The sequence below is a fragment of the Brienomyrus brachyistius genome, chromosome 21 (assembly GCF_023856365.1).
Source record: "Brienomyrus brachyistius isolate T26 chromosome 21, BBRACH_0.4, whole genome shotgun sequence".
NCBI classification, from domain to species: domain Eukaryota; kingdom Metazoa; phylum Chordata; class Actinopteri; order Osteoglossiformes; family Mormyridae; genus Brienomyrus; species Brienomyrus brachyistius.
In genome coordinates this window covers 19,174,794-19,198,911 of record NC_064553.1, presented here as the reverse complement: position 1 = coordinate 19,198,911, position 24,118 = coordinate 19,174,794, and the positions used below count along the sequence as shown (strand labels likewise).

The 24,118-nt window shown below is 42.6% G+C and overlaps 1 protein-coding gene across 4 annotated transcripts in view; it reads right to left on the bottom strand.

The window, feature by feature from the left end:
- Nucleotides 1–449: 449 nt before the first annotated feature.
- astn1 (astrotactin 1) overlaps nt 450–24,118 on the bottom strand; it is a 152,690-nt gene continuing 129,021 nt past the window's right edge. For all 4 annotated transcript variants that reach the window (XM_048989538.1, XM_048989539.1, XM_048989540.1 and 1 more), the window contains exons 19-23: nt 21,339–21,490; nt 16,762–16,897; nt 9,792–9,892; nt 6,740–6,923; nt 450–1,369 (exon numbers count right to left, since the gene is read on the bottom strand). In XM_048989538.1, the coding sequence (XP_048845495.1) occupies nt 1,132–1,369; nt 6,740–6,923; nt 9,792–9,892; nt 16,762–16,897; nt 21,339–21,490 (811 nt within the window). In that variant the 3' untranslated portion in view covers nt 450–1,131. The remainder of the gene's footprint in view (nt 1,370–6,739; nt 6,924–9,791; nt 9,893–16,761; nt 16,898–21,338; nt 21,491–24,118) is intronic.

Sequence of the window (24,118 nt, the reverse complement as noted above, 5' to 3'; positions counted from 1 at the left end):
TAATAAAAGAGACATATACATGATTTTTTTTAAACAAAGGCATTCCACTTGTATTTGAAGTATTAAACTACCATCTTAGTTCAATAGAGTGATTAAAAACACTTCTTTGTTAGATATTTTCCATTAAAGAAAAGATGTTTTACCGCTGCAAGAAAAGTAATGAAGGTTAAAGTAATAATAATAATAAAATCAGTTTTAAATGAATCATACCCACTATAATGCATTTTGATACCACCATTTCAAAGACTTATGCTGATAAAGTATATATATTTTTATGTATTGGATTTAGCAGCAGCTCTTCCCCAAATAGCAGCTGTTAATTTACTTTCCACAATAACCACGAGGGGAAAAAGCAGAACTGCAAATTCACAGATAATAAAGACCTCCGGAGACTGGGTCCACTATTTAAAATATACTGCTCCACCAGATAAAATGGAAAAAGTGCAGACTTCAACATAATCCACTGTGTTTTATTGTTCCTATTTTTATAGTACAGTAAAAGTGGATTTTCACTTAAATGTGTAGCCTCGTATTTTGCAGGAGTGTATTTTTTACTGGTATACAGGTGCGGATTCCTGTGGTTAGGGTAACTGAAATTATATTCCACAAAGATATTTCATGTATATGCTGAGATTAAAAACACAGACCAAAACATATTATGTAAATGACCCCCCCTACCAAAGATACATAATACAGTTTCCACTAAAAACATCTGTACAACAGCTCTAAACTTTAAATACTACAACCAACATTATGGTAAATAAAACTCCTGGTGTAATTTACATTTCTAAAGAGTTTTTTGTGTTATCGGGCTCCCCTTTCACTAACTTTCCACATCAGTATGCACTAAAGACCTTATAAACACTTAAAGAGAACATCTTAGTATGTTAGAAGATTCTTATTTACAAAAATGTAAGCCTCCAAAGTTTTAAGAAGAATCAGCCACTTCAGTCATACAGTAGCTACTTAAGAAAATATCCACTAACATAACTAATGGAAGCATTGCAGATGCTATCCTTGTACTTTAATAATCAATCATATTAGTTGGGGTTTACTAGTTTCATCAAATGTAAAATCCCAAATCAGTCAGTCCAAACAGCTACTGGAAACTACACACTTCCTGCTCCTCAGTTACAGTTCTTTTGGGTCTCCGTAATCATTGTACAGTACAGACAGGTGCTGTTCCTCACAGGCCTTGCGTACATCCTGCCCAAGGTTCAGCCAGTTGAGGGTGACAGCCTTCGTGTCGGTGTAACGGCAGGCCAGGTATTTGATAGCTACTCTTCGTAAGCCGATCTTGGGCTCCTGCAGAAGTCGCTTGCACCAGCCGCTCACGTCATTTAGCTGCGACAGGATGAGCCCAGCTTTCCTGCATTGGAAACATAGAATATCACATCATAATAAACTGACACTAAGCTTAATCTGTAAATGCCAGAAGACACAGTGTAAGTGTAAGAAGTGTAAGAAGCAGGACAGGAAGAGCATTGATGCCTTTGAGATGTTTGAGAATAGAATAGAATAGAATAGAATAGAATAGAATAGAATAGAATAGAATAGAATAGAATAGGACATATTGAAAATAAACATAAATGTAAAATACCAAATCATTCAGTCCAAAAACTTCAAAGTGTTTTCTTTTTTGTTTTAGTGCTATCTTGCCTTTTAAACATACACCCAGCCTGTGCAACATTGTGATACAGTCCTGCAGAACTTCTCGACATTGGCAGAGCTTATAATGTGCCAGAAACAAGCTCGTCTGACTTTGATTTTTCTCAGAGGCTGGACTTATACAGCCAACATCAGCCGGGAAGGTCCAGCAGGCCCGGTCTCCCATGAGTGGTGAAGATGACACTCAGCACGCCCAAAGCGGAAATGAGGAAAGAGAGGTGGGCTGCACGAGACTAGAGGCTAGAGCTACAAAACCAATGCTGCCTAGCCTGTTACTAGCTAATGTCCGCTTGTTTTAAAACAAAATGGATGAGCTGAGAACCAGGGTAATCACACAGCATGAGATAAGGGATTATTGTGCTCTCATGTTCCCTGGAAACCTGGCTGTCGGACAGTATACCGGACTCTGTGCTACAGCTGCACATACATTCCCTGCACCGCGGAGACCGTAAATCAACCTCCGAGAAGAACAGAGGAGGAGGCATTTGTTTATATGTGAACAAGAGATGGTGTGTGTGTATGTACAGGTAGTTGAAAGATTCTGTTCCACTGACATTGAACTGTTTATGGTTAAATTCAGACCTTTTTACCTGCCGAGGGAGTTCAATGCTGTGTATCTGGTGTCTGTTTACATTCCACCACGGGCGGGTCACGTGACTTCACTCAGGGTGCTGCACGATGTTATCAGCAGATGTGAGTCTGTCCACCCTGATGCTGTTTTCATTGTGGCTGAAGATTTTAATCATTGCAACCTGAGGAAGGTTTTCCCCAAATATTACCAGCAAAAAATATCTAACTCTTGACCAAATCTACAGCAACGTGAAGGACGTCTAAAGAGCAGTACCACGCCCCCACTTTGGCAAGTCGGATCATCTGTCTGTGTTCCTGTATCCAGTCTACATACAACTCCTCAAGAGAGCTCCAGTATGTAAAATTATCAAGGTATGGAATGAATAAATGGAGGAAACTCTTCAGGACTGCTTTGAGAGTACTAACTAAGTCGTCTTTAAAACTGCCTCTCTGAGGGGAGAATCCACTGTCGACTTGGAGGAGCACAGTATGCTGCTGCTGTATCTGGGCATATCAGCGTTTTTACTGATTTTATATCATCGTTCCCACAAAACACTGTAGGCTTTATCCAAATAATAAGCCTTGAATTAATGGGGAGGTGCGATCCAACCTACGTGCCCACACTGCTGCATTTGTCTCTGGTGAGGCAGATAGCTACAAGAGGACCAGATACAATCTGTGCAGAACCATCAATCATGCCAAGAGACAGTACAGACTGAAACTGGAGGATTACTACACCACTTCAGATTCCCATCGCATGTGACAAGGACTACAACCAGAGGCCACACTACCGGATGAGCTGAATGAGTTCTATGCCTGCTTTGAGGCACCTAACACTCATCGCCATGAAGAGTTTCCAGTCACGTATGGTGAACTATTGTCAGTGACAACAGCGGCGGTGCATCGGTTTTTGAGCCAAATCAACCCACGTAAGGCAACAGGCCCAGACTCCATTCCAGGGCGCACGCTCAAAGTCTGCTCATGTGAGTCAAATTGGGGTTTTGACAGGCATATTCAACCTCTCTCTGGCACAGGTATTTGTGCCTTCGTGCTTTAAGGCTACCACCACTGTGCCCCTTCCAAAGAAATTACAGGTGAGCTGTCTAAATGATGTCCCTTTGCACTCACTCCTATTGTGATGAAATACTTTGAGAGACTAGTCATGGCACACATTCAGAAATCAGTCCCAGCAACCCTCAACCCCCTACAGTATTCTCATCACCAGAATCGGTCCACTGATGATGCAGCCAATGCTGCTATTCAAACGATCCTCACACACCTGAAAGGACAAGGCACATGTGTGAGGATGCTGTTTATTGATTATAGCTCAGCATTCAATAGTTATCCTACAGAAACTGTGCAACAAGCTGGTCTCACTTGGCCTGACATCCTCCCTCTGCAGCTGGGTACTGAATTTCCTCACAGATAGACCCCAGTCAGTGAGAATTGGCAACCAGACATCAGGCACAAGAAGAATCAGCACAAGTTGCCCCCAAGGCTGTGTACTGAGTCCGCTGCTTTACACCCCGTTCACCCCTGACTGCGTGGCCTCTCAGAAGAACACAAGCATCATTGAATTTGCTGATGATACCACAGTCATAGGGCTGATCACTGGGGGGGGGGTGGGGGCGGAGAGACAGACTATAAGACTGAGATGATAGGACTTGTGACCTGGTGTCAGAAAAACGACCTCACTTTGAGCACAGATAAAATCAAGGAGATGATCATCGACCCAAGGAAAAAGTCGCCGCAGCACACTCCTATTCATATCTGTGAGGCCGAAGTGGAGAGAGTGGAGATCTTCAAATTCCTTGGAACTTACATTAGTGAGGATCTGGTTTGGACTCGTAATACACAACAACTCATCAACCAGGCACACAAAAGACTGTACTTCTTGAGGAAGTTGAGGAAATGTGGCATGCCAACCAAAATCCTAACCAATTTCTACAGGGGTACAGTAGGGAGTCATCACCAGTTCTATCACCGTATGGTATGGCAACTGCTCTGTGCAGGAGAGGAAGGCTCTCCAGCGTGTAATTAACACTGCACAGTATATTTCTGGAACAACCTTCCCCTCTCTGCAGGACATCTATAACAGCAGGGTCATCAAGAGGGCCCACAACGTAATTAAAGACAATACACACCCCCAATGCATCGTGTTTACACCGCTCCCCTCAGGAGGACGCTACAGGAGCATAAAGTCACGCACCACAAAACTGATGAAAAGCTTTTTCCTCCGGGCAATCAGATTCTTGAACAATGCTAAAAGCTCAAGTTAATCTGATCCCACATCTATATTCATATCCAACTCTTACTGAATGTCATTCAGCACTGTGCACTTTATCGAATGATTCTTATATTTTTATAATTTTTTAATTACTATTTATTCTATTTTTATATCTTTTTCGAAGGTGAGCAAGCAAAGTAAGAATTTCATGACATAGTTCTAAGGTGTACATGTTTTTTACTGTGTAACTGACAATAAACTTCTTGAACTCCTGTTACTTGTCTAAATCAAGCTGGAACCTCCAGCTGAAACACAAATGTTCACATCGAAGATGTATTATTTTGGAGCTATAATTTCTAATACTGTATCACTAGAAAAGGTCACATGGCTATGAAAAGTTAATTGAAAAGGGGAACTGCATCACCAGCAAAGAGATAATAAATGAATATACCACTTGGATGCTTTATGTCTGTATCTCCCAGCATGGTCTACATGTGTGTATCGAATTTCTTCTGAAGGTGTGTAGGAGCAACCTTCAGCAAAGGCCTGAAGTTAACTTGTGAAGATAAGACACAGGAAGTACAGCAGCCCAGAGAACACCTTAGGAGGCACAAACCAGTCTGGTGAAAGTTTTAACAGCATTAATTGCTAATTCACATCTAGGGCTGCCACTGACGACAAATTTTCTATGGTTTAATCTAGCAACTATTTTACTGATTGTTGATTAATCTAAATAGTTCATATTATACAAGAACTCATCCTCATGATCGGAATCAAATGATTAAACAAGCTCCTCTTGGGCCACTGAACAATGGCTGAGCTGAGCTGTGACCCCCAAGCTTTGCTGTCCCCAGCATTTGTGTCTGTGTGTTTCAGGGAGATCAAGGTAGGACAGGAAATTAAACAATAGAATAAAAACTATTCTATCTAACAGATTATCAGTCTGCACAATTATTAAGCAATCAGAATCTAAAAAACTATTTTAGTTATTCAGTCTATATAAGGAATAACAGACTACTGACTGTCATATACAGTCCACTTTACCAAGCTTAAGCCTTTCTACTGAACTTCCATCATAAGCCTGTTGTCCATGCAACCATTCAACTTTTTTATTTGATCCCATCTATTATTAGCTGAGGCAGGTAGGACCGCCACTCAGACGCTGCTCTGAGAAGTGCATTGCTTGCTACATTGGTAAAGCTCACATTTTACTAAGACCCATGTGAAGGGATATTGTCCTTTATGAATACCATAACCTGATGGTAATCTGAAAGCTGCTGACTTCTTCTTGTATGTGTTTGAAGAAGGTATCTTCTAGGAGTTCATCACTGACAACTGCAGTCCACACCATCACTTCTCCACCACCTTGTCAGTGCTTGAAGGTGTCCATCCATGGCCCCTCCACCAGGTCCTTCAAGAGTCATTTAATATTATCTGTCCACAAAACCTTTGTGAAATCAGCCTTGAGATGTGTCCGTGCCCATTCTTAATGTTTTACCTTGTGTGCCCCATCGAATGGAGGCTGTGTTTCAGCCTTCGTGATCTTAGCAATGTCACACAGCTCACTGCACCTGATACTTCTGGAGATTCCCTTTAGATTGCAGTTTTGATAAACATGACATTTGATGCTAAAGAATTTCTGGAAGCCCCCCCCCCCCCCCCCCTTAAATTGACATAAATCGTTGGCAGTTAATTTCTGTCTTCTTCTCTCTACATGCATCTTCCATCTTTGATTATTGAGCACAATACACTCGCTCATGCGGTGATCATGTTTTCAAAGACTTGGAATTTTGGTTGTTTCGCATCACACTGACTGACAATTAACTATTTTTCCCCCACTCTCAATCAGGTTCCATTTTTGGCCCAATAAAATACTAAAAAATAATAAGTTGTAGAATACATGTGCCTATTGATCACTGTTGGTGTGTTCTAGAGCAAAACTATTTGAAGTAAATGGGAACTATCTATGGTTTCCTGTTTTACTCCAAGCAGAAAATACTCTGACCAAATACTGAGCATGCTCTATTTTTTAACACTCCTTTCTTATTTGGAGATTAATTTGGGCTGACACTATTGACCAGAACAGAAGATACAAGCAAATTACATGCTTAATAATTCTGCACACTTTCTATATGTAAGTTTCAGGCCCATGGCCATTTTGTGCTGCATAAGCAGTTGTAGGATGGATGGATGGATGGATGGATGGATGAAGTGAATTATGCATAGAGGATACCTAAACAAGAAAGGTATAATATTGGGTAGAATTGTGATTACCTGGGTCCCAGCTCATCCTCACAGCGCCACGTGAACTCGCCAAAGCTCTCATAGCGCAAGTTGTAGTGGTAAAGGACACGGTGCAGTGATGGCGAGCCCAGGTCCATCAGTGTGTTGTAGGCTGTCTGCTGCTCTTTTCCACTAGTGTAGCCGTTAAACAAGTTGTAGATTTTATCTGCGATCTCTGAGGTGGGAGGAAAGGGAAATGAAAATATTGTGAAAGCGGGGCCTTCATCATCTATGTATGCACTTCTTGGAATGATGAGGAGTTACAAAGTAAATTTGCCCAGAATATAGCTGTCTCTCCAGTTTAATAGGGCATGTGCAGAAAACTGTATTGTGTTACTCAGAGTTTTATCAATAAGCTGCATTTAACGAGGCAAGGAGTTAAAAAAAGCAAATGTTTCTGTTTTTGTGCAGGCACAGAAAGGGACACCACTCGTCCCAAAGACTATGATGGGAAGCCCCTTCACTCTCTGTGGGTGGCAGCTGGGGAGCTAAACACATACTTTAACACCGTCTGATTAGCTGTTAGTGTCGTGGGTACGCAGGTGTGCCTACTCGGCTCTATCTGTGTCTCAAGTCCCATTTTCCCTGCAGTTATATTTTCCCTTCCACACATAGACAGGGTATATACAGAAATCCAGAGGTTAAATTTAACACCATTTAATACCCTATTTAATACTTACTCAATATTTTTTAAACCCCCCACGACATTGATTTGTAACCAATTTTAAACAAGTTTCAAACTGATTTAAAGATTTATAATATTACACAATCTTGGCCTGTACAATAGAATTTAAGTAGGGAACATGGGTCAACAGAATAAATTTAGTAACTGTGACTTTGAAAACATCTTGCATTTGTTTAACTTCTTCAGTCACGAGTCCATATCTTTATCCAATAGTCTACTCATGGCAAGTGCCTTAATTGTTTGGCTTTTTCTTCAATGAGTTTATCGATTTGCACCAGTTAGCTAACTGCTCTCGTCCACGCATTCCTGATTTATGAGTTGTGCATCGCATATGCGACCGGATAATATTAACCCCCATCCAGGTGATATTTCTGATTTTTTGAATAGTAACCCTCTCGATTTTTTCCTGCTACCAGCCTTAGCCAGTCCTTAAATGCCAGGTCCTCTAACCACTTCTGTGCAAATTTGCACTTAACCCATGATGACTATGGGTGCGTTTGACTTCATGCAGCCGCTTATAGTACAGCACTGACTTAAAGCAATGCATTCTGGTCCTGATGCAATGCATCATGGTCAGATTTTTTGTCTGACTTCAGACGGCGCTGCAAAACGTCACTACGCGTCACCATGTCACATGGTAAAAAAACTTTGCGAGAGCAAGATGACTTCAGACAGATCGTGCAGCACCTCTCCGCTGGCTGCACAAATTGGAACCGCCTCCATGACAACACAACTTTGCCCTTATTGGCTGAAGATTTTAGTCACACGCATGACGTTTGTATCCCAGGCGGTTCCGATGCGTTATCTGCTACAGTGCTGGCCAAAATTATTAGAACACCTGACAAATCTGAAAATACTGACCTTTTTTTGCCTCCAAAATATGATTTAATTTCATGATGTTCATGAAATATGCAGATGGTTGCGCTGAGTACAACAAATATCAGATGAAGTGAGTCCTACTGTTTTCATCCACTTTTAACTTTAATATTTGGTGTGTCCACCTTTTGCAGCAATTACAGCAGCACATCTCTCTGGCATAGTGTCAATATATTTCCTGAGAACTTCAACACTAATGTTATCCCATGCCTTCTGCAACTCAAGCCAAAGGCTTTCTTTTGAATGTACAATAGATCTGTCCAGGTTATTTTTCAACTCGCCCCAAATTTGCTCGATGGGGTTGAGGTCCGGACTTTGACGGGGCCAATCCATCATTTTTGATGTTGCAGCAGACTCCTTCTGTTGCAGGTAGTTCCGGTAATAGTTAGAAGAATGTTTAGGGTCATTGTCCTCTTTGAAAATTAATCCAGGCCCAATAAGACGACACCCAGATGTACTCCATGCCTCACCAGAATGTTGTGGTATACTTTCTTATCCATGATGCCATCAATGTTCACTAGGTCACCTGTTTCTGAGGCTGAAATGGCACCCTCACCATAATACTACCCCCTCTGTATTTAACTGTTGGCAAGAGACACTCCTTTTTATATCTCTTCCCCCTTCCTCCGTTGAACATATTGTACACTCTTCGCTTGTTGCCAAACTATTCAAACTTGTAGTCATCAGTCCACACTTTATACCAATCTTCCTTTCTCCATTTCTTGTGTTCTTTTGCAAATTTCAAGTGTTTCACTATATTGTTCTCCCTCAAAAATGGTTTCTTTGCTGCTATTCTGCCAACAAGTCCTTCTTCTCCCAGTCTCCGATGCACACTTCTTGAGGACACTGATGCACCATTAGTCACTGTGGTGTTGATCTCATCCTGAAGTTCTCGTCAGGTCTTTCTTCTGTCCTTAAGACTGAGAATTTTGAGATGATTCACTTGTCTGTCTGAAAGTTTCTTTTTCCTACCTCTTCCCTCTCAGTTCTGGTGTGAATTGGTGGCATCATGGCGGACTAAAGTGTACTTTACAGTGCTTGGACTGCATCTCAAGTCCGTGGGCATGCAGCGGTAACTCCAGCCAGCATCAAAAAGGGCCTTTATTCGAACCTGTTGCTCACTCATTAGCTCCTTTTTTACCTTAGCCATGTTCAAAGAAGAGCAACATGTACTTCAAGACTACGTTTAGCGGCTTTGAATTTATACCAATTGGTGGTGTGGCCTCAGTGACTACACAAGTAATTTGGCTTCTGTGAAGGAACACGATTGTGTGATATTGACAGAGAAATAAGCCCAGCTTGTTTTTGTAAGGAACATGACCTAAATTTCCTTATGGTGGCTCTATTCTATGGTTTATAGAGCATAATGATGACTTTATAGATATTTCATTCGTTTTATGGATATTTTAATGGCCAGGAGTTGCATTTTTCCCCCGGACAGTATGAGGGACACCCCCCACCACCCCACCCTGCCCCACCCACCTTGCGCCTTCACATCATCTACAGAGGGGCAGGGAGTCTTGATGGTGACCTCAGTAGGGTTGGAGCGTCGCCCTGTGTTGTCCACTGCCCACAGCCTGAACCTGACAGATAGGACAAAAAAATCCACATAACTACTAAGAACTTCATTATTACAAATTATTACAAACAGAACATGGCAGATGGTATTGCATTATTCATGCCTTTTACATAGTAACACATTACAAAACACTAGGGCATATGCGTTGCGTATCATTTGATTATATCATTATCGGTTTGGGAACGAAAGTGCCTTTGCCAGGAAATTCAGACTGCTAAAAAAAATTGCTGGTGGGCAGTTGATGTTTCGGGCCACTGCCAGGATTCTCGTAAACAGATGTACATGCATGTATTAAATCAATGACAAGAGGCCCAAGGGGTATGACCTTACGATGGTGCTGCAGAAGGTACTGCCACAGTTTGGCAAAGGGAGGAATGCAGGTTCGAGCCCTGGTTCCTCCTAACCTTAGTGAAGCGTCCTTAAGCAAGAACTGAACCTCAAGTTGCTCCCGGTGAGCAGGGTGGTGCCTTGCATGGCAGTCTCCACCACCGGTGTGTGAGGCATGAATTGTAAAGCACTTTGAGTGCTCGAAGGAGTAGGAAAGTGCTATGCAAGTTATTTACTTCGTGTGCATGTATTTATCTCGAACGAAAGAGGTTGGCTAATCCTAAAATAAAAAATTTAAATGGTACACACTTGCTTTGCATGAAATAAAAAAGTGGTGCTGAGAGAGAAAGAATAATGCGAAATGAAAGACACTGGAGGAGCATGCAATGAAATTCATGAAAATTTCAGATTTATTTATAACAGGTGAGAAAAGTTGCAGTCTGTTAACTTTACAACACTGCCAAGACTGTTATAAACATGCTGTTCCTAATTTATAAAAATATGATTAGAACTATGCATGCACCTCATTCCAAAGCTGACATTGATGCATAATCATGTCTACAGATAACAATATTCTTATGTCTTTGGACAATGAACGGGACAATGAATTGGAGATTAGTGGATACCAGACTCCATTATCAGCCTTCATGAACCACAACTTTAATCCCTTAAAATAGCTGTGGATCATTCCCCTGTCGCGGTGAGGGATATGAGAGTTCTATAGCTGCCTTGATGAGATCAAGAAGGATAGTATGTGTTAGCCAAGTTGAGCCAGACAAATGTTAGATTGCCTTTGTTCTCCTTAGCATACTGGATCAACTGGTTATGGATGCCTATGTGTTACAAACACCCAGAGAAGCCTGGGATGCCACCTTTTTGGATTGATGAGTCAATGCACTTGTTCTTCACCATTAGGTAGTCATTCTTTTGGCCATGTGAATAACCATGTGAATAACATTTGAATACGTGGTAATGTGGCTATTTAGAATGTGAATAGCGATCTTCAAGATGAGGGTGGTACTACACAGGTAAAACAAAGAAAGGTGACATGGTTTACTTCTTTGCTGATTTAACCTAATTTTAAAAACCTTAATACTTCCAACAATGAACATTTCGAAAAGAAGACAGCATTACACGACAGCGTTTTTTTCATGATTCTACATAAACATTTCAGCGAGATATAAACTGAAATGGACGTGAAAAATTCACTGCATTGCTGACGATGCGCTCATCCCCAGAAGGTTAATGAGAGGCCAGTATGTGCTGGTAAAAATGTACGCGTAACATCCCATAAACACAAGTACAGTGGAAACCAGTTATAGTGATCTTAGTTACATTGATCAACTGCTTATATGGCTCAAATACCGTGGGAGAGAATAATTCCTGTATAGATACTTTTAAAATAAGTTGCTTACAGTAATAAAGTAGTCCACATTCGGTGTATATTTTCGGTCTTTTTAAGCATGTAAACTTTTTTTTTTTTTTTTACTTTTCTTTATTTTGATTGTCCCTACTTTTCCGTAATCCGTCTGCTTCTGGGTAGCTACCTGAGGCTAATGCTGAATGTACATAAAAGATGTCAGGTAAAAAAGTCATTTTCTCTCAGTGCTAAATATAGACTCATTAAAGCTTATGATAAACTGTCAAAACTCAGCTAATGAAATGCAGCAGCGAAACTACAATAAGGTATAATTTATGTACAATACTGTGTTATACACACATTTCAGTAATTTTAAAAGCATTTTAAACAGTTTTGGATTTCCGTCTGCCAGATCCTGATTCCCCGCTCCTTGCTCGCTCGCCCGACACGCGATCATTACAGAATGACCGGACTCCGAGAGAAGGTAATCCCCCCCGACCGAGGATTTCTACCTTGATCTGGTTGATGAGGTCACCTACTGGCTTGATCAGCCTGAGGTGCAAGTCGACCCCATGCTGTGAGCCCTCGCTTACCAGACACAGGATATTCTCAAAAAGAGATCCCCGTCTGAAGACGCTTACCTCATGGAAGAGGTAAGCGAGAACATTCTGCGGCTGCCTTGGACAGTGGACTGCCCTTCGACCCGTGGTCGGAGCTGCCTGAGATGCCCTCAACTCCGCTGAAAGCACCGAGAAAGAAGAAAAAAAAAAGCCCAAGATGAGAGGAAGCTCCAGGGCTGTCTCAGTTTCCAATGCCTGCCCTGCTGCGTCTTCCGCAGTTCTTGCTGCGACGGTTCCCAAGGCTCACCGCCTGGCCACACCTACATCCACATGTAATCTCGAAGCCCACAATACTGCCGCTTCCCCTGAGATGAAGCCAGAGGCTTGTCTGCTCACCGCTTCATCCCCGGCTGGGACTTTCTTTACTCTCCAGGATCTGTTCTGGAGGATGATGGAAGACTCCAGCTGTGTACACAGCTTCAAGGAGCATTTGCAGCATTCACCCCAATCTCATCACCCCGTGAGCTGGACCAAATAGCGGAGAACCTGCGGAGGCTGCTACAGTTGAGGACAGCGCAGACTCCCTCAACAGTCCCGGAGGAGGACGCCTCAGTCCCAGGGGTTCCGGTCCTGATGGTTCCAGTGGAGGCTTCGGTTCTTGATGTTCCTGACCCACCTGTACCTGATGTTCCTGACTTGTCCGTGTCTGATGTTCCTGACCTGCCTGCCCCGGAGGATCCCGCTCTGCCTGTTTTGGCAGCTACATCACCGCCCTCAGAGGCTCCTGCTATAGCGCTGCCTCTGCCCGCTGCTCCGCCCAAGGTCCCCGGCGCCGCCTCTGCCTCCTGCGCCGCCTGAGGTCCCAGCACTGCCTGCGCCTCATGCCCCGGCCCAGGCTCCGCTCGCGCCTGAGGTCCCAGCCCAGGCTTCGCCTATCCTAGTTCCTGACCCTGCTCCCGTGGCCCATGTCCCCAAGGAGGTCCCTGACTGCTGGACCATCGCTCCTCCTTCCTTATTGGAGAAGGAGGAGGAGCTCGAATGGGACCCCTTCGGGATCTCTCTGATATCCTCAATGACTCCCCCGTGACTCCTCCTCCACAGCAGGGTGGATCCTGGTTTGGTCCCTGCCTTTTGGTGTCCCGTAAGAGGAGGGGATACAGACGTAGGGACCTGGTCCTGTCTGCCTTGCCCCCTAGCTCACCCTTGTGCACCTTAGCTGGGACTTGGGGGGCGCCTGTGGGTCCGTTGGCTCCTGCTCGGCGGTTGCCTGCGGCTCCCCCTCCAACGCCTTGGTGGCCGTCCTCAGTCCCACCTCTGACGCCTCTTCGGTTGTCTGCAAGTTCCCCAGCGTCGACTCCATCTCCCTCCTTGCCTGCGTCGGACTCCCCTCCGCCTCCATCCTCAACCTCTTTGTCTGTCCCTCAGCCTGTCTCCTCGGCTCCTTCGTGGTCCCCTCCTGCTCCTGCCTCCCGGTCTCCTGCGGCCCCGCTGGCTGCCTCCCGTCTCCCGCTGTGGCTCCCTCGGACTCCCCATTGTCCCCCAGTCTTTCCTGTTTGGCCACCCTGTTTTGTCCCTCCAGTGTTTGCTCCTCGTCCCTCTGTCCCTCCTGTCTCGGCTCCTCGTCCTCCTGTGGTTCCTCCGTTAACATCTGGTCCTTTAGTCCCTCCCGTTGGTGTTTCTCCTGTGTCTCCCTTCCTGGTCTGCCTGTCTGTGTTTCCCATCTTGTTGTCTTGGTTGCTTCCCTTGTGCCTGTTTTGTTTGTCCGTCCTATTTCCAGTCCCTGTGTCCCCAATGTTCTTGGTCTTGTTGTCCAGGTCCCATGTCCCCGGTCTCATCTCGTTCATCACCTCCCCGTAGTGCACGCCTTTGGGGGGGGGGGGGGGGGGTTCTGTCATGACCTGCTCGTACGATCCTCGTGTGTGCCACGCCCCCTCATTAACCCTGTGTGGAATCCCAACGTTCACCAACTGTCCTGCGTTTCCTGCATTCAGTCTACTGTATTTAGCCCGCGTTAAAGTCTGTTTCCCATTCATTGAGGTAGTTTTCGTGTGTATGTGTTTTTGCTTGAATAGACCCTACGTTTTGGATTTCCGTCTGCCCGATTCCCCGCTCCCTGCTTGCTCGCCCGACATGCGATCATTACTGTACAGGAGCTATTTTTAGTCTTAAGATGCTTTGTGAATATGGGCCCAGGTGTTATCTACTATCTAATATTAGGTTATCTACTATCTAATAATAGGTGTTATCTAAATATCTAATTTTCTCAGATACTATCATTACATTGTAAGGACCACAGCATAGCGTATTTATGGCTTTGCCAGATTTTCCTATGATCTCAGGAATATCACAATTACATACATTTTATCTTTATAGACTGCAAGGAGAGTGTCTGCCCTCAGATGACCTCATGATTTGATAGCTGGTGAGAAATAACTGGGGGCCTTTAGTTTTTCTGCTTGCTAATTTCATTTGTTTCTGCCATTAGCATTAAGCACTCCACTGACGCACTTTCAGGCTAATCTGACTAAAGTGCATTCCCTCCAATTTTAGCATTTGGCCTGAAGAAATGCATAGATAACACAAATAAGTCTACAAACATTTCACTTCAGTGGTAGAAGAGGTGGGCATGCAAAGATGCAGGATCTGGAAGATTTGTATTTTTTGAGGAAGCAAAAAGCTGTACTGTATTATTAGAAAAGATTGTCAAAATTACACAAAGACAAAAACATTTAATTATACTAGAATGTATGCTTTTAATTTCTTATTTGACTTTATTCCTGGCAATATTTATGCTATATCAGAAAAGTAAAAGACTCTTCTCTGTAAACTGTCACGCAAATGATATTTATTAATTTATGACTGAGTTGCCATGAAAATTTGTTATAACCCCGTCCATTGATTTAGCCTAATGGTAAAGACTGATTTACTGGCATAATTTTATTGCTGTTGCTATCGATTATATTAATAATCGAGTAATCTACCAATTAATCTGACGATCCAACGGTTAATCATTCATAATATAATATAATATAATATAATATAATATTATATAATATACATTGAAATTGGGGTACAGTCAGTCACACGAAGTGCAAGGAAACCGGATTCACTGAAAAAGCCACACAAACAAAATAGCGCTAGCCACTGCACCACTGTGCCACCATGATAGGTTAATAACAATGCGCAAAGTTAATATCAACATGGCATTTCATGCACATGCAATTGTCATATCGCAAGGATCACAGTAGTCTGCTGCATTCAAACCATCAATAAGTTGCACTAATACATTTTTATTCAGTCAAAGGAAACAAAACTTAGGAAGCTTTGCAATTTTAATAATGGTTGCTTTTTAACGTTATCTAGGTTATGTTGAAAAAAAGTCTAAAGTTTACCGCAGCTGTTTTTACATCTGCTCTCTGAGACAATCAATCATTAACGTTCTTGCTTCTGGACACACTCATAAATTCTGTGGCATGTTTGTGAGAAATTAAAAAATTGCCATGCTCTGCTGCTCTATTTGGCCATATATATAATTTTCAACTCCAAAATAATCAAAATATCGCAGTGTCAACTTTTTTCAGTATTTTTCAGCCCTAACACGTAATACTTTCACAAAAAATAATTAATACTAATTGGTTATATGTAGGGGCGGCATGGTGGTGCAGTGGTTAGCACTGTTGCCTCACACCTCTGGGACCCGGGTTCGAGTCTCCTCCGTTCCAAAAACATGCCGAGGCTAATTGGAGTTGCTAAATTGGAGTACATGTGTGAGTGAATGGTGTGTGAGTGTGCCCTGCGATGGTCCCCCATCCTGGGTTGTTCTCTGCCTCGTGCCCATTGCTTCCGGGATAGGCTCAAGACCACCCGCGACCCAGTAGGATAAGCAGTTTGGACGATGGATGGGTGGATGGATGGTTATATGTAGTGTATTATGTACAATGATGTGGCAAATCGACAGGGCTAACCTTCATTGTAGCAGTGATTATTTTGCCAAACAGAAATCGTAGAAAGTAAATTAAGCAAAATGATTTAAATCAAAGCGATGACAAAGACAGGCTAAGGTACTCAAAGAGGTTAAATGGCACATACCTATTACTAAGCTACACGTTACTGGGTGAGTCCGTCAAACCTGAATGTTTTCTTTTGACAGATATTTACACTGCAGTTAATGGTGATATTTAAGTTCTGCTTTGCAGTACTGACAGACGGCTAAATTTTCATTCACTTTTAATATGAAATGCTTCAACACAAATGATGCTTCTGGTCTTTATTTTGATCCTCATCCTATATGCTCCATTTTCCTTCTGCCATATCACCAAGTAAACGATTAGGAAAATTTGATCGATGTTTTTAAATAATTGAATAATTCAGTATAATCGAGTAATCATGACAGCTTGAAACAATTTATCATCAGTGAGCACGCTGTGTAACCGTACATACAGTACTGAGGGAGAGAGGACACAACATATGAGCTCTTTTTGCTCATATACGTATTGAGAGTGGTGTCTTGTAACGAACAATAGCAATAACTAATTAACAGAAATGATCATTCACTCATTGATCTACATATGGTATAACAGGGAGTCATGCATAGCTTTGTTTTGGTTTTCAGATACCACCACTTACATGTAAGTAGTGTCCGGTTCCAAGCAGCGGATGATCATGCTAATGGAGGAAGTGAGCAGGTCAGGAATATCCGCCAGCATGACACACGGCGACTTGGCCCCAGAGAGGATATCGTCCACAAAGCTCAGCATGGTCTCTGTCAGAACACATTGTATGTTAATAGAGATACTGTCTAAAATCATCTGCACTGATTCACAGACTCTACAGCAAAATGTTATCAAGTGGGAAATACTATATTTTTGAAGCAAAACCAAATATTTCTGTATTTTGTAAATATAATCTTGCAAAAAAAAAAACTCATTTTGAGTATTATAATTCAGAATTAAACTTTCACAGGAAAATAAATACATATTTTATTGTCTAGTAACATAATAATAGCAGAATGTGAGATTTTTGGATGTCCTGAATTTACATAAAAGGGATTGGTTCTGCAATATACTACTTGACAACTAATGGATCAAGTGTTTCTTGAAACTGGATTAAACAGGTGAACAAAAGTATCATAATCATGTCTTGGGATAAGTATGACTGTACAGAACACATTCCTTAGAGGAAAGCAATAAACATACACAGGTAAAAAGGGTTGTTGCAAAACAGATCAACTTCAGCGTCAGATGAGTAAGTTTATACATGGGTTTATACATGCTATACGTTGTTCTTCTAATATATTAGAACATATAATGTTTTACACTTCGTCAGTTTCTATAGCTGGGTATTTGATGCATAAATTAAGCTAATAGAGCGTAACCTTCCACCATGAGAGTAAGAGTTCAGTTCTATAGAGAGCTTAGCAGTTAACAAGACCATGAAGAGCTTAAGTGAGGAGCAGAAACTGAACGTTTTCACTGGTACCCATATGATTCTCATTTAGCATGTATAATTTTAGATTGCCCTTTAATTCCATTAAACAAGAAATAAACTGAACACCCCATGAGTCGCCTTTCATATCTCCTACCTCCAGTTCATGGTGACCTCAAGACCTTATTTCTTGGTTGAGTCCACATGTAGCTTTTTTCATTAAATAAAAATGTCCACTGAGACAAGCCTGGAATAACTCCCTTGGTAGCTGACCACTTTGCCTTCTTAAAAGAAGCTGAAACCACCTCTGTCGACTCCTGTAAGTCTGAAGGAGCAATGGCTCCTCCAGGTTCCCTCCAAATCTCCAAACTCAACCTGTTATGGAGAGTGAGCCCAGTAACTCTGCTGAGATGTCATTTAGGTTGTTTCAACACATGGCCTTACTCTTACTGAGGATGTCAGCAAAAATTCTGATGTGAAATTCAAGACTTTGTTGAGACCTTTTTAATACCACTACCAGCCAAATTTAAGACCACACTGTAAGTGGACATATACTCTACCAGAATCAACACCCATACATTTACACTACACTGACTGCACCCATTGTTCAGACAAGTTTGTATTTTAAAATGATATTACAACTGATGTGAGAATAATAAATCAAAATTTACAATGCAACAATCAAGGCATGGGTACATCAATTATGAGAAATCTTCCTGCCAAGAAACTTCACTCAAAACAAGAACAATGGACTTAAATTAAAACATTCAATGTCACATTCTCCAAGATTACAACTATATGAAGTGGCAGATTTACAAGATTCTTAAATATTTGAAATTACACATTCCCAGAAATTGCTGTTTCAAAGACAATGCCTTAGACAAGATACCTAGGTAATGTGTATTCTGATAGCTGTTACAGCTACATTTAGTACCAGCTGTCAAACTCCCACAAATATACACACACACGCACGCTCGCACACACAGACTTGTATTGATATGTTTATAATATGATAAAAAAATCTTTAATTAGAGTACAAGAAACATACATAACGTACTGTTCCACCTTGTTTGTACATCTTGTTTTAAGTATTTTTAAGGCATTTGCAGTTCAATTTCAATATTTTCCAAGCGAGGCAGATGCTTAACATGCCCCACAAGTTTCCTCCCACTGGCAACAACGCCACTTGCACTTCGTTGTGATAGCAACCCCGCAGGATGCAGCAAGCATGCGAAACATCCCAAGCTAGTCACTCACAAATCATCAATTGCTTTTTTCAGATTAATCTCATTGTCTCACCCAGTTGCCTGTAATTTATCAGGATTTACCACTAAACGCTACTCCCACCTCGCGTGCTATTAGATGTGCAAAAACACTTCTAAAACCTAAAAGAGTCGTTGTGTGATTGATTGTACAAATAGATTTAACAAAAAACTGAAGCTATCTTTTTAGAGACTGCCAAAACCTAAATAAATAAGTACTGGACGTGGATTGTTCAGGTGGGGCCGAAACCCGAGCCATCAAATAGGTTTTTATGACGTTACGGGGACATTTATTCCTCACAATTTAATATATCCATGAACTACACACAAGCACACAGAGAGCGTGGGTAATAGGTATGTGGATAGGAAGATGACAAAGGTGGTGACTTCTTTTACAATGACACCCATGCTCATTATCATTAAACCTTTCAAAATGCAAAGGGTAGAATAAATGGAATAATAATAAAACTAAATGAGACAGACATGTCCAGTTGTCATACCCGGCTCGTACGATCCTCGTGTGTGCCACGCCCCCTGATTATCCACGTGTGCTTCCCTGATCGTACCCAGCTGTGTCTGATTATGTTTGCCCAGTCTTGTGTATTTCAGTCCGTGTCTAACGTTGGTTCCCTGTCCATCATTGATGTTGGTCGATGCCAGTGTTCCGTAATTGTCCTTGCCCTAATTAAATCCCCATTTGCCCCGACTTTGCCTGTCTGCCTGCGTGCTCCTTGCCCGATCGCTGCTTGCCTGCTCCTGCACGCTTACCCATTCACCGGCCGATCGTGACAGAATGACGGACCTAAACAAAGAGGCGGAGCAGACCGAGAATGAACGTCTCGGTCTGCTACAAGAGGCCTACTATTGGCTTAACCAGCCCAACGTCCGGGAGGATCCTGTCGCTCTGGGTTTCGCCAACAGAAGCAGCGACCTCCTGCTAGCGATGTCCTCACCTGGGGACAGGTGCCACTTAGGAGAGGTACGCTCCAATCTCCACCAGCTGGTCCAACACCTGACGGCATGGAGGTTGGGACAGCTGCTTCCCGTCGCCCGCTGGGGCTCCCTCGGGCTTCCCGTTATTCCCCCTCCTTCTCTCCCTACTCTCCTGCCCCTCCATTGTTTACTCCTCCTCCCATCTTTGTTCCTCCCGTTTCTACTCCACGTTCCCTCTGTTCACTCCTTGCCCTTTTGTTCCACCTGTTCCCTCTCTGTCCCCTTTCCTGATCTGTCTGTCCGCCTTTCCCATCTTATGTCAGGTCCTGTCTTGGTTTCTTCCCCTGTGTCAGTTCTGTCTGTCCGTCCTGTTCCCTGTCCCTCGTTGACGTTTTTTTTTTTCTTTCTTGTTTTCCAGGTCCTGGTTTCTCCTTGTCTCGTCCGTCGCCTCCCCTGAGGCGCGCCCGGAGAGCACGCCTTTGGGGGGGGGGGGAGGTGGTTCTGACATACCCGGCTCGTACGATCCTCGTGTGTGCCACGCCCCCTGATTATCCACGTGTGCTTCCCTAATCGTACCCAGCTGTGTCTGATTATGTTTGCCCAGTCTTGTGTATTTCAGTCCGTGTCTTACGTTGGTTCCCTGTCCGTCATTGATGTTGGTCAATGCCAGTGTTCCGTCCTGCCCTTGCCCTAATTAAATCCCCGTTTGCCCCGACTTTGCCTGTCTGCCTGCGTGCTCCTTGCCCGATTGCCGCTTGCCTGTTCCTGCACGCTTACCTGTTCACCAGCCGATCGTGACACCAGTAATGTGTGGCTTAAGCTATATAAGATGGAGAACAATGCACACCTCTTGATTTTCAGAATATGTATTTCTGAAGTGCATATGCAAATATTCTCATATTAATAAAAATTTCCCTCTAAAGTAAAACCAAGAGGGGGCACGAGTCGCTATCAATTCAAAACGCTGAAGCATCATCTTGTTACAGCAGTGATTCCTTCTTTTTGTATTAAGATTTAGCTCACAAAAGGAAAGGGATCAAAATGCAAAAATGATCGTGTGTGTGTCTCTGCCTGTGGACGTCAAAGGTCTGTGATTAAAAACTGACTTGGTAGTGTAGCCTGTCAGAGTCAGTTACATTTAATCTTAAATAACATGTTTTTCAACAGCACACTAAAACACAGCAGTTCCCCCCTTATCTGTGGGGGATTTGTTTCAGCAGAAGCCTGAAAACCATGAATAGTACTGATCCTATGTTTTTTCCTATACTGTACATACTTAGCTATGACAAACTATATATTGTAAATTAGAGACAATAAGAGAATAACAGCAATATAATATTTACAGAAAGAGACTAATAAAATATTCAATATTCAATTAATCTCACATGGAAGCTTCTGTTGATATTATTACCCCAATTTTTTGGTTTAGAAATTACGCAATACTAACAATAAAGCTTTCTTTATTACGTAAATGATTCTTAAAATCTCAGCAACTCAAAAGTATTCAAGTAGAATTCATCAACTTAGTCATGCCTGGGTTATTGACTTGAACAACGGGCCTAGAACCACGATAGCTGGATGTACCTGTTTCCACCTTGGAGTGGTCCACCCTCTCTGTTACCTTCTCTTGACTGATGAGGTAATCTACAATCCGAACACCAATAGGCGGTTCTGTGTGATTCCATTCCATAACGACCATGGAACTGCTGGGCTCAAAGACGTGAGACAGCTTCAGTCTGCAATACAGAGAAGGGGGATAAGTAACGATAAGGAGATGCGAAACTATCCTTAGCAAACTACAGATGTAGCCACTTGAATTTTCCCCTGTTTCCATGATGAGGCCTTGGTTGGTCCTTGACTGGCCCCTGCTGGGTCCTGGGTGGGACCTTGACTATAATGAGATCCCCTCACGATGATTTAATGAACAAGGGGGCCGGCATGATCCGTCCCTTGCGCCTCTGTGTGTAAAGTACTTGCAATGATTTATCCATCCATCAGGGAGAGCAGTGATTATGAAAGCTGAAGTGACTTACCTGAAATCAGGTACAATACCTGATTTCAGATATCTCAACTTCACTACAAAAAAATGAAAATCTAAGCAAGTATAATTTTCTTATATTTAGACAAAATTCCAATTTCATTAGTAAACTGACAACACTGCAATAAATGGCCTGTGAAATTTAAGAAATTGTTTCTGTTGAGAGGCAAATATGGCCTAAAACTATCAAAAAGTGTTTTTAGTTTGATGAAATTAGGATTTTGTATTTTACTTCACCTTTTGGATGTGTGGAGTATAATAATTACAGACCTAAACAAAGTAATAAGATATTGTCAAGCAATGAGGGACAGTGTGGTATATGAAAATTAAACAGATTTGAAGCCCATCGAGCTTGTTTGGCACATGATGAAATACTTCATCCGCAAGGAGGCCAAGCCAGGTACAAAGCAGCAGCGTGTCCAAGCAATAGAGTTATTTTGGGAGAGGAGAGTGACCCAAGATGTGTGTAACAGACTAATTACAGGCCTAAACAAAGTAATAATGTTGATTGTGGAGAATAAAGGTGGACAGAGTAGAAAATGAAAAATAAAAAAACATATGGTTCTGTACTGTGCTTGAATAAAACAGACACATTCCTTAGTGTGTTCTGTCTTTCTGTCTAGCTAACAGTCTGAAAGGCTGCTGATGGCTGTATATACACGAGGTGGGGGTGGGGGCAGTCACAATGACGTGTGAATGTGTCATTAACTTCTCTGCTTGGCCACAATGAAAAGAGATATGTTTGCAGGGGATCAAGGTGAGGTTGCTTTCTTAACCTAAGAACACTGAACCAATGGTCAAGCAGGGTGGTGGTAGTATCATGCTGTTTTGCTGACAGCACTTTACATCACTACATTGCACAAAGAGGATGGAATAATAAAATAGCACTGGATAGATAGATTGGGAATTTTTTGTCATAGTACCAGACTCAAAAAGAGGAACATAAAAGAAACACAGCATAATAAGGATTTACTGTAACCCTTTGGAGTCTGAGGCCTCTCACCCACTTTCAAAGTGGTCTGACATGCCTTGACATTTTACAGTTTTCCTGAATTGCTAAAACACATTTCCTAAAATCTCCTCTCCTTTAATCAAACTACTAAGCACAAACCCTAAAATTCAAGCTAAACTCACAAAAAAATGAGAACACTACCAGACAAAATAGTTGTTGGCATGTAAGTTATAAACTGTAAGACTATAATAAAAAATAGTATGGTCGCCTGCCAAAAATATTTGTATACTGTACAGTTATGACTGATAACTAATATGTAACGTTTGCCGTATTCAGTACTCCTGAAAAGTTACTGTAAAGGACAAAGCCAAAAAATAAACAAATGAGAGGCTAAAGAGAAATCCTCAGCTAATGGGCCAGCATGTCTGTAAATGGTTGATACCCAATCCCTTAAATGATTCTCTGAGGCTTGAGTCCCCTAGAGGACACTGGGTTTGGGTCCCAGTGTGGCAGGGGTTCGTACCCCCTTGCATGAGGACCTGAGAGGGTGGTCCCCTTCAGCGACCAGAGAGGATAGTCTAAAGTCCCCTGCCCAGAATGTGGGTGGTTAAAGTCCCATATTTTGGTGGTATTGTCATAGATTGCTCCGGGGAATCCTTATTGTCATCCCAGCCGTAACAAGACCCTGTCCTGGCTCCCAGCTGGTCTGTTGAGCCCCATACCCATTCCTTGCCGGCGCCGGTCACATATTGCTTTAGATTTCGTGACTGGACTTCTATTGTGGCCGATCGATTTTCCAAGACAGTCCATTTCATTCCTATTCCTTAGCTCCCCTCGGCCAAAGAAACTGCTCAGCTGTTAGTCGATCATGTTTTTAAGCTCTACGGTCTGCCAACTGACATTGTCTTTGATAGGAGTCCCCAGTTGGTATGCAATTTTAGGCAGGAATTCTGCAAACTGCTCGGTGTCACTACAAGCTTGTCCTTAGGATTTCATTCCCAGTCCAATGGTCAGACTGAGCGTGCTAATCAGGACATAGAGCAATTGTTGCGTTGCCTGGCCTCTCACTCCCCAGTACATGGTGCACTTATCTGTCCTGGGCAGCATACAGTTTGCGCACAATTCTCTACCCGTGTCTGCTGCAGGTCTTTCACCCTTCCAGTGCTGCCTGGGGTATCAGCCACCGCTATTTCCAAGCCTAGAAAGAGAGGTCACAGTTCAAGCAGTGCAGCTTTTACTGCAACACTGTCTTTGCACCTGGGGTCATGCATATTCTTCGTTGTTATAGCCCGGGCCCGGATGGTACATTATGCTAACAGGTGCCGCTCTCGCGCTCCTGTCTACCGAGTGGGTCAGAAAGTCTGGCTTAGCACT